We start from the raw sequence: 11,430 nt of genomic DNA on the forward strand, positions 1-11,430 counted from the left end.
CGGCCCATTCCGCGGGGCTGACTCCCGGCGGGCCGCGCCGTCCCCGGGAGCCCGGCTCTGCGCGGCCGGAGGCTCGGTGCGCCGCGGGGAAACGCCTGCACCGGACAGGGAGGGGGTGGGGAGCGACGGGAGGAAGGGAGAGCCGGAGCGGGGCCGAAGGAGGGAGGAGGAAAGGATGGAGAGCGGGAAAGGCGGAGAAAGGGGGCGAGGGAGCCCAGGCCGGGGAAAAAGGGGCGGGGGGTAGTGCCTCCGGCCCGGGCCCTTGACCGAGGTCGGTGGAGCAGCCCGAGGACCGCGCGCTCCACCCCCACCCGCCTGCCCCTTGTCCCGGGGCTGGCTTCCAGACCAAGGGCACGCAGGGGTCGGGGCCTCCCCAGGAGCCACGCTTGGCCTGATGGAGAAGATAGGGACTCAGAGCTTTGGCACAGCCTCGCGGTGCAGTGGGTTCGCTCCGCTGCTCCGGATCAGAGCAGGCGCCCCTGCTCTGCCCGCCGGCCCGGCCCAGGTCCTCAATACCCACTCCCCGGCGCAGGCTGGGCCCAGAGCCCGAGGCTCCCCTAATTTAGCCAAGGGGATGAGCTTCTCTAGACTGCTGTCCACATTCCTGAGCAGAAACACCTGTGTGCTATTGGCCTAGGGATGCGGCCTGGCGTGAGCGACCCCACAGATTCCCATAGGTTCTGGTCCCACTCGGCCCGAAACCTGCCCAGCTCCTCCTCATCCTCTCGGGTCAGACCCTTGCCACCTGTCTTGTAGCATTCTCTTTGCATTCTTGGAACCTAGAAACCTGGCCTCTGGTGTCGTAGTCTGTAAGAGCACATTCCACACCCCCCGTCTGACACCCCAACCTCACATTTGACCACTGACTGTCGCCTTTCCCCCAGAAAAACCAAAGGTGTATCAAGGTGTCCGAGTGAAGATAACGGTGAAGGAGTTGCTGCAGCAGAGAAGGGCGCACCAGGCAGCCTCCGGGGTAACCGTAAGCATCACCCCTCACCTACGCCCCACCTTGCGTTCGCCTCCCTTAACCTTGTGTGTGGAAAGCTGTGGGAGGCCAGCTAAGCTCTGCCACCATCCCCAGGCCTGGCCTTCCCAAGCTGCCTTTATAACTTCTGAGCCCAGCTCAGCTCAGGAAGCCACAACCCGCAGCTGGGGTGTGTGGCCAGGCACGGGATTTGGGGGAGCCCATCCCTCACTGATCATAGCCAAATGCAAAGGGCTTGTGGACCTGGTGTAGGGACAGGAGCAGCCAGCAGGTAAGTAGGTGGTTATTCGGGTGGGCAGACATGCCTTCACACGTGCAGAGAAAATCTCTCCCAGAAACTCATTTCATTTTAGATAGCCCTTCAAGGAGAGAATCTGTGGACAAGCCCCCGGCTGCTCATTCCTATGAAACCCAGCTTCTGAGGTCACTTATGTGTAAATCACCAGGCACAGAAAGCTCCCAGCACAAACAGGCCATGTATATCAGCAGAAGAGACAGCTTGGATGTTATAGAAGCACCTCGTGAACATATACTAAAGCCTGAAGAGTTCCAGGTTATCACGAGGTGACAGGAAGCAGGCATAAGGGCACCCAGTCACTTTATACACTTTCCAAAGCCGATAGTCTTGCCAAGAGTGCTCAGGGCAGCAGCAGAGCCAAATAAATGGCATGGGGTTATCCTCCACCCTAGGGCCATTCATTGATGAAAGCCCTCGGTCATACAATCGCTCGTGTGTCGCTTTGGGTGTGGATGTGGGTTATGACAGATGGGCCCACTTTGCCGGTGTCAGGATCGATCCTGTCTCCAGCTTTTCGGCTTCCTCCGCCCGACGTTCCTTGAGCCTGGCGCTCTTTGTCATGCAACACACGACTTCCTGACATGGCCCTGTGTGGGAAGACGTAAATGGTACAGGGGGGGGTGGGACAAGCCTGCGTTCTAGAGCCAGTGGGCTGGGTTCAGATCTCAGTTCCTCCGTGGTAGGAGCGTATCCGTGAGCGGATCTTTAAGGGGAGATGATAGGATTTTATGAGGGCTAAATGAGTTACAAAGCATATAATAAAGCACTTGCAAGAGTACTTTTCATTTAGCGAGTGCTTGATAAACGTGAACTGTCATTATCATTATTTGCAAAAAGCAACTAAAATCACAACCAAGAATTGAAAGCCAGCTCTCTGGTAATGTCCATTCATTCCCTTTGCTCAGACTTTAGAGTTCAAGTGCAGGCTTGCTGTGGTACAGCCTGCCCAGCAAAATGTACATTTACTGGAGAAGTTAGTACCGTCACGTACAGGATTTTAGCTAACACAGCAAACTTCCTTCCATTCGCGGAGGGTTTTTACAGTGGTTTAAAAAAAAGCACTTTTGCACCCTCATTATTTCATTTAGTTCTTGTAACGACGGGGTGGGGTAAAGAATCGGGACCTGCGTGCCTCTGCCACAGCTCACATCCACCTCTTACAGTTACTACAGGCAGAGCTAAAACAAGACCAAGGTCTTCTCACTCTCCCTATAAATAACAAAAAAAACCCTCCCACCATTTTGCTCCCTAACTTCATTGCTCTGCACGTCCCGCTGTGCTGAGCATGGTCCGGTAGCCTCAGCTCTCGATTCCTTCAGTGCAGACGGTTCTAAAATTAATAAAAGCAGGAACAAGGGAACGGGGAAATACTTCTGGTGCAAAAGAAAAAATCATCAGGATGTTCACAACAAAATAGAAGCTTTCATTAAGGGGTTTGGGGACATGGTAGAATTCTGCTTCGATGCAGCTGGAGAGAAACCCCACTTGGTGGAGAGGTATGTTTATGGCCGCTGGCCCCTTCCAGGCGGGTTTGGCTGCTGGTCGCTGATCGTGGGAATGAAAGCAAAGGTAAAACATTTCACTTGTGTATCTGACCAGTATCAGTTTCCTGGAGCTGTTTGATTTGCCTAAGTTTTTCTGAATCACCACCACCACCCCCGAGAAATAATAAAGCAGTACTTCTGAGGCATTGCCTAGCAGGCACGTGCACAGCAAAGCCCGCTCCCCTTTGCTTCCTGGAGGATGACACCGGCCTAGGCCCTCGCAGGCACAGAGAAGTAGCACACTGACGATTTAATTTGAAGAGCCGGATGTGAAAGCCCTCGCTGGGAACCAGCAAAAGGATCTGGGATTCTCAGAAAGCTGTGAAGGGGTATGCAGTAGGAAGGATGGCAGGTGTCCGGGGACAGTGTATGCCTGCTTTTGGGTGTGGACCCGTTAGTTTAGCGGAGATGATCCCAAATTTGTTCCATGGCCAGAGGAAGCCTCTGAGAAGCTTTGGGCCAAGGAAAGAGTTAATTTTTATTAAGTATACAGAGCAGGGAGAAATTTATCTTAATTTGTTATGAAGTCAGAGTAGTATCCACAATTTGACATTTTACAAGGCAGTCGTGAATGGAAGTTATAGACTGAGGCACATGTCAGGTCACAAACAGGGTGCCAGGAGAAATGTGTGCATGCCAGATTTCTAAACTGGATTAAAAAAAAACTTATTTCAGCCAGATCAGTTTACAAACAACCTTACACACACACACACACACACACACACACACACACACTTCTTTCACCTTTAGGAGAAAGGGAAACTTGAGTTAGTATTTATCAAAGATATAATTTACCCTTTTTCAACCATTAACTTTTTTTTAAACAGCCTTGATATGTTTTCATAAATTGTAGATTGTGGCTTTTTGTGCTGTTTGAAATCGAAGAGAACGGTGCCTGTCTTTGTATTCCTGGAGCAAAGTAGAAAGGGAACCCATGACTAGAAAGATAACATCGAGTAGGAGACTGTAAACATACCTGAGGGCAGTAATGTGGGCAGGCGGACAAACAGACCGTTCCCATTCCCGGGGAGGAAAGGGGTTAAGGAGAGCTCTACAATGAAGCAGATTTTTAAAAACCCACTCCTTCCAAGTCCTTCAGCTCAAGCTGCAGTCAAATATTTGCATAAAGAGCTGGTGAAGGAGTCCAGCTTCCTGGTTCATGACATTACAGCATGGATCGTTTTCAAAATTAACGCCGCCTCCTGTTTCAGCGGTGGCCGAGTGTGGTCTCCGGGTGGCGCGGGGCGCGGGAGGGAGTCTAGCCCGTAGTCGGAGAGAGAGGTGTGGTGGGCTCAGCTTCCCAGCGCAGAACCACACAGCAGGGCTGCTCCCTTTAAACTTTAAAGCCACCATCGGGAGCCTTAGAAAAACAATTTTTAAAAAAAGGAAAAGAAAGTCCTAAATTACTCAGCACAATGATCCCTTCAAAAGGAATAATCTCATAAACTTCAGGTATTTAGATGTAGTCGTGAAAAAAAGCAACCTTTGTAGAGAATAGTAAACGCAGACAAAGAGTTTGAATACTTACTGATTATGACCTAGAGGGGGGATAGGCTTCAGCTCACTGACTACAGATTTAAGAAAATATTTTCTGTTTTATTATTTCAAAGCTAGTAAGCACATGGGAATATTTTTAGCTAACCCAGGATGAGCAAAGTTAGGAATTATGTCCTAAGGCTGAGCAGCCAGAGTATATGAGAATTTTGAAGAAAATGATTGATGAAGTCATAGGTAGTTGGCACTAAATAAGTTTAGCTCTTATCCATTTTAAATTAAATAGTTTAATAGAAAGGCTCTACTCCATTTCTCTGTAATGTCAAATCACTTACATTCATTTTTTTAAATCAATAACCTTTAAATTTTAAGTGGGAGCATCTGATAGTTTAAAAAAACAAGCGAACATAACACCTGAGCCTAAATAAAATATAACATTGGTCATATGTAACGGCAGCCACGTCTTTTAGGAGAAAGAATCTGGCTTACCTCGGAGGAGAAAGCAACAAAGCTCATGTGACAGGGTCTTAGCTCCCCCCTCATAGCACTGTGATTTCACTCTGTGTGTGGTCACCTTCTTGCTCTGGCAGGTGTCCGGAGGCAGCAGCGTCCGCCTTTCAGACCAGGTCCCACCATCTTCTGCAGGTCAGTACAGCCAGGATTACCGTTGGCTCAAAACCTCTTCCAAACGTCCATCTCGAAAGCCTCTCTGGTGCTTGATTCGGGGGTTAAGACAGGCACCACCATTTAATTGGAATCCAACCAATCAGAATGGGAAAAAGGCATCATGCCTCCAGATGCAAGCCCAGCGAGGGAACAAGGGCACGGTTTTGTCCTCACTTCTGAACCGTCTATCCTCTGCTTCCTGCTCTATCCCAAGGGTTGTTCACCTTTATTCTGGCTCCTTCAATCCCCAAGTAACTAAACTTGACTAACAGATCAGAGTTGTTTTCAGAAACTTGTTATCCTTTTCAGTGTACTGTTAAATGGAATGCAGGACCCCTTCGGGTTCCAGAATAATGCCTTTGGCTATTGCTCCTTTAGTTTCTAGCAGGTAGGGGCTTCTCTTCCTTTGTTTTCTCTCTTCCAGAGAGAAGTTCAGACAATTGCAAGTTTTCTCAGCCCAGTAGGAATAGGCATTACCTATGCCATCCAACAGCTAGCTCACCCCTGAAGGTGCCACTTTAGCTTAACGTCACGGAACCTTGAGAATTCAAAAAATCCAGTGTTGTGTTGTCCTCTGGTGAACACGCTCTAAACCGATCTTGTTTGAGCATTGCAAGATAGCAAACAGAGGTCAAGCCGATTAATAATAAAACGGAAGAGGAGCCCCCTTCTCAGAATTATTCTCTGGTAGCTGACAGCTTACTTTAATTCTGTTATCACGTTAACCTGTTTCCTAAGAAAACATTTTTGCTTTTCGTAATTCATAACAAGTGCTAGTAATTCACTTCACATTCTTAGTATCCATTTGTATTATTTGCATGAGTATTTGAATCACTCCTCAAAATTTTAAGTTACTGAGTACGTGTGGAAGGCAGCAACCCTAAAATCAAGAGGATTGTTTCCCATGGAATCAGAAGTTTTCTTAAAGCCTCATGCAGTTCTGTACGCTACTTCTGAGAAGTGAGGTTTCCTCGCACTGCAAATGGGATGTTGATGCCTTATAGTCCAAGAAACGAGAGCCTTGAGCGATTATTCGACTGTGACACTTGGACACAGGTTGGCTTGTCTTTTTTTTATTTTGTGCCCTGGCCACATTTACAGCCTCTTTCCACATAATTAACCAGATTTATTCCACTGGGACTTGAATTCACTAAGGCAACTCACAAAATCCAGACTGCCTGCCTGTTGACTTTTCTAGAACTTCTTAACCTCCCTGCTCCCCGCCAGACATGATAAATATTCAGAATATAGGAGAGAATTCCGTTCAAAGTTGTAAAGGCAATTTTTAAGCCACCACAACACAAATCTGTCTTTTTTTCCTTTCTCTTCTAGGGCTGTATTTTGAGCCTGAACCAGTTTCTTCCACACCCAGTTATTTTCAACCCCAAGAATTGTCCAGTTGTGTTTCTTGTGAAGAAAACACGAGCTGCCTCGACCAGATCTTTGATTCCTACCTTCAGACAGAGACACACCTGGACCCTTCGCTCAATTCCACGCAAAGTACTCCGCACTATTTCCCTGACAGCTTCCAAGCCGCCCCTTTCTGCGTTAGCCAGAGCCTGGTAATTTATCTCGGTTCTTTACAAAACCTGACTGTTGCTTGCTCTGGGGTGGGAAGGCTTTGTAAGAGAGTTTGCATCATCTCGTGAGAAACCACACAAACCCTACCAACGAGGAAATCATCCAGGAAACAAGCAGAGAACCAGTTAAAACTCAGTGGGGGTCAAAATAGCCACACATGGTAGGGGCAAACCTTTCGGATACCCGCAGAATCATGATTCCCCAGGTCGGCTCTCCCCAAGTAAGTGGTGCGTGGCAATAAAAGAGATTTCCTGACAATGTTCATTTAATGTTTTAAAACTGTATTAAGACGTCAATTAATTGGAAATCACTGATGTAGGCAGAGGTCCTTGGATTTTTGATTTTGAGTTCTTGAAAATGGAATGAAGGTTGCGTCTACACAGTACAAAACTGGCATTCATTCCGTAAAGGGTTTTTATTTCGTTTTTGACCCTGAATTGGCTCTCCTAAGTGCCTGTTTTGGTCTGGTGTAGGCATAAGAACTCACGTGGGTCTGAGATGGCTAGTGAAAAAGAAGCCCTAATGCTCAAAGAATTTGGGTTAGTCTATTCTTGGTGAACCTCAATGGTTGGAAAATATGGTGCCATTTATAATGGTTTCCATTAGTAGATACCAATTATTTGAGATGCCTTTTAGATACTCATATCATTTTTTAAAACCATAAAAAGTAAGTTTTTTTAATGCAAATACTTTTTTTTCTTTTGGTTTGTCAAAAGTCTGTGTAGGTAGCAGACTCAATTTTCAGGGTCTAGGAAGCTAACTCCACCGAATATGCACACAGGACCCCAGCCATCCAGTTCCCTCCAGCGTCCACCGAAGGCTTTCTCTGTAATAACCGTAGCCCTGCTTACGAGAAAGCAGAAGGTATCTTTCTCCTCTGGGGACAAGACTTGAGTGACTATGAGTCACGTCTTGGAGTCTCCCAGACACTGGCTCGCTGAAGCTCTCACTTGTACCTGTGCATGCTCACTTGGCTGTCCACAGTCAAGGGTGTGGAGAAACATCCCAGGTGCCACCTGCGGCTTATATTGGGGCACTCAGCACGATTTGACGTGCAGGTGACTTGACGCACAATGGGTTTTGTGGTTTGAGAACAAAGCATCCTCTAAAGTATGGCTGATAACAAAGGAGACCGGTGAAGCAAGGCAATTTATTGTTGGGGAAGAAATAGGCAAACACAGAATAAGGTGTCGTGAACTCATGCCGTCTGCAAATTAAATCACTTCTGCAGACTTGGGTTGGGCTGGGTGTTTTGTTGTGTTGTATTTTTCCCCCTAATGTTCTTACTCTGAGTTAATAAATCCACTGCATTCAGCTCTTTTAATCCCGTCTAAACTATCAAGCTCTTTGTTCCTTGGTTTCTCTAGACCCCAGGATCGCCTTCTGATTCCTCCACTCTCTCCGGTTCCTTCGACTACAGTTACTCGCCGGCTCAGCTCCCGTCACATGCTCCGGAGAATTACAGTTCTCCCCCTTCTCTGGACCCCAGGACCTGTGGCTACCCCTCGGAAGACTACTCCTATCCCCACGTGCCCCCGTACGCGCCCTACGACTGCTTCTCCTCAGCCGGCACCTCCGTCTGCTACTGTGCGTCGTGTGAGGCAGAACACTTGGACACCATCAGGGCGTCGGAGTACTTGTCCTATCCCAGCTCAGACTACGTGACCTTTGCCCCCTCCGCAGCGGCCACCAGTGATTTCTATAAGAGGGGGACAAACTGTGACATCTGCTATAGTTAATGGCAGTTACAGTCATTCGGAACATGCCTATCCCTGTATTTTAGCTGCCCCAAATGACAACTCAAAATATACAACCAGTTGACAAAATGTCACAAGCCCAGTTTGCATGTCACCACTTTCTATTTTCCGGTGCTCACTGAGGCATTAATATGAAGTCCCAGACCTGGTCACTGTGTCCCTCCTACTCTGTATGTGTACAGTTAACATTTTTGTGGGAATGTTCAGCGGTGTTACTTTTCTATGTAACGAACAAATTCTAACTTTTTTACTAATAAATTTTGTATTATTAAACATTGGCTTATTTTTTTTAATTTCCAATAGTAGTTTCCAGTTGGTTTGAATAATAACAAATAATTTTTGGTAGATCACCAATTAGTCTTCAATAGTTTGACCTTATTTATGAATTTAAAATTATTTTATTTTATTATTTTATTTTGTTTTATTTTATTTTATTTTAAAGTTCATTTATTTATTTTGAAAGAAAGTCAGTGTGGGCAGGGGAGAGGCAGAGAGAGAGGGAGACAAAGAGAATCCCAAGCAGGCTCCATGCTGCCAGGGTAGAGCCCCTTGCAGGGCTCAGACTTATGAAACCACAAGATTATGACCTGAGCCAAAACCAAGAGTCAGACACCTAACCAACTGAGCTACCCAGGCACCCCTGGGATTATTTTAACGTGGCTGGATGCCTTGGCTCCCATAAGGATGGAGGGCAGACACAGCTGTGGTGGTTGAAAGGAGAGGCAGCCTCACCTCTAAATGAGGATGTCATCTTGGACCAACATCAGAGAAAGACATTTACGAGTCATTAGCTTTGCCTATCTAACATTAGTCAATGAAATGTTAATATCACCAAAAGGCACATCTTACCTACAGCAATATTATTAACCCGTAGATAATTCTTCATTCCCAAAGTGTTGTTTTGTAAACTTTCTGGGCAAATACTTGATCTCCCAAGGGCCGCCATGCTGTTGATGTGCCACAGAGCTTGGAATTCATCATTATCATATTTTTCCAAATTTCTGCATTAAGTCCTTCAGTATGCATTGTGCCACTTGTTTCTACAGATTGGTTGATGGGATTGGCCATATTGTTTACAGCTGAATTTCAGAGCTGACTTCCTCTGATTAATCTCCTTGAACAAGCCCAGCCATCCTTCAGGGCGAAGAGGAGTTACCTAAGGTACCTATGCTAGACTACACTGTTCAATCCAGTTCGCGGGGGGCATTAAATCAGAGGACTTAATCCCTGCAATGAAGCATGGAGGGGCATTTTCCACATCCCAAGTTTCTGCACAATGGCACCAATATCAGTACCATTGGCACGGGCCACAGCTACCATTTTCCAAGCCCTTCCCGCGTGCCAGAATTGCCTAAGGGTTTCCTCACCCATCATCGCACTTAATCTTCACAACAATACTGATAGCAGATTGAACAGTCTGAGATTCAGAGAAGTCATGTCACCTACCAGTGTCACCCAGCCCGTAAGTACCCAGGCTTGGGTCTGAAAAACACCAAGCTGTGCTTTTTACACACTCTCTGGTGGTAAAGAGTTTGAGCCGTCATTTGTGAAAGACTGTTGTGAAATCGTCCCCCGTTAAACTCGACTTCCTCATGCAAACACAGGTGTGTCCCCCCACAGCTAGCCAGAGCTCTCCAGAAGGGCTGACTGTCCACAGACAGGAGGGTGCCAAGCGCAAGTGCCGCTGGAGGCCCCCCTCTGAGGACTGAGGGGAAGAAGCTGACAAAGCCCCACCTCAGTGGGCCTTTTTCTATCAGAAGGCAGATAGGCTTTCAAAATGATGTGCCTAATTGTCACCTCCCTGGGCACTCCGCTAAGGCTTGGGCAAACACGGCAAGTGGCAACCCGCCCCGTGGGAGCGTTGTGCCAGGGAACCAGAACAATCACTGTCTTTCTCAGACACCAAGAAAACGAAATTGTTAATAGTTTCAAATTGAATTGACACTGGCCTGTTGTCAAGAAACATCTGCTCCAACAGAGTAAAGCCCCTGCATATGATCCACCCCACTTCACCCCTGTGGTCCCCAAGGGACAAAGAGCAGAGAAACTAAAGGGGGCCAGTGGTTGGCACCCAAATACCCTCTTCCTGATGTCATTCTCTCTCTCTCTCTCTCTTTTTATTCTCCGCCTCTATCCTCCGCCTTCTGAGTCAGCTGTCCTGCTAACAGAGAGCATTTGCCTGCCCTCTTGCTTCTTGCTCTTTCTTCACATGTCCCTTCATGTTCGCCTAAATCTAGTCTAGAAAAAGATGACAAATAAAGAATGTGAAACATGGGCTAACAGAGCTCCTATGCATCACAACGAATAACCCTCCCCCCTATACTGGCTTTGAAGATCCTTCCAGAAGTTTGGGCCAACAGATCACCTGGCACACGAGGAAACGGATGAACACTGTCCAGCCAGTCTCTTAAGCACGACGGCTACACAGAAGAGCTGGGGAGCCCTGCAGCGGCAGGGGAGACAGGGCCTCAGCACGGGGACACCCGGGTGCCTCTCCTCTGCAGGTGCCCGGGGAGCCTGCAGAAAGTCTAGAAGCCTCTGTCTCAGTGCGAGCGTGAGTGAGTCCGTCTGTGGCAGCACCCAGGCATCTGCATGTTCTAAATGGACCTAAGTGGATTCTGATATAGACGGTCCCCTGTCTACACTTGAAAACGCTCACATATTCCGTGTCCAAATTGTTCCCTTCCAGGACCTCGCGGCACAATCATCGTTTATAGGGACTAAGCCCTTCCTCTGACCCAGGGCTGTGGGCCTTCATCTCATTTAATCCTCAAACAACACAAGACAGAGCCTATCATTGTCTTTGTTTTCATCAGCTTGGAGAGGGGGGGTAGCCTGTCCAAGGTCACACAGGCTGTCATGAGGATGAGTTCTCCAACCCAGGGGGTCTGAACGTCCAATGCCCTGCGCATACTTTCCACGCATCCCACCTGGAGGAAGCATCTATGTGGAAAGGGTCTCCTGCATGCACAGCTGTACCCTCGCCTCACACCACAGGGGCCTTTGATGAGATTACCAATGGGAGGGTAACTGAATGAATAAGGCTGTTATTCAGAGCCATTCAATTAATCAAACAAAATATTAATTAAGCACTTACTGTGTGCA

General features: G+C 47.5%; 1 protein-coding gene and 1 long non-coding RNA gene across 2 annotated transcripts in view; one reads left to right on the forward strand and one right to left on the reverse strand.

The window, feature by feature from the left end:
• The window catches only part of COLCA2 (colorectal cancer associated 2), a 9,084-nt gene extending 486 nt beyond the window's left edge, over positions 1-8,598 (forward strand). The window contains exons 4-7 of the mRNA XM_029915687.1: positions 885-979; positions 4,912-4,966; positions 6,320-6,549; positions 7,936-8,598. Coding sequence (XP_029771547.1) covers positions 885-979; positions 4,912-4,966; positions 6,320-6,549; positions 7,936-8,307 — 752 coding nt within the window. The 3' untranslated portion in view covers positions 8,308-8,598. The remainder of the gene's footprint in view (positions 1-884; positions 980-4,911; positions 4,967-6,319; positions 6,550-7,935) is intronic.
• On the reverse strand, positions 2,686-4,183 carry LOC115306729. The gene is made up of 2 exons (XR_003915413.1): positions 3,804-4,183; positions 2,686-2,828 (listed from the first exon to the last, which is right to left on the reverse strand). It is a non-coding gene; the product is annotated as an uncharacterized LOC115306729 (long non-coding RNA).
• Positions 8,599-11,430: the final 2,832 nt, after the last annotated feature.

The sequence above is a fragment of the Suricata suricatta genome, chromosome 11, assembly GCF_006229205.1.
Source record: "Suricata suricatta isolate VVHF042 chromosome 11, meerkat_22Aug2017_6uvM2_HiC, whole genome shotgun sequence".
Lineage (NCBI taxonomy): Eukaryota > Metazoa > Chordata > Mammalia > Carnivora > Herpestidae > Suricata > Suricata suricatta.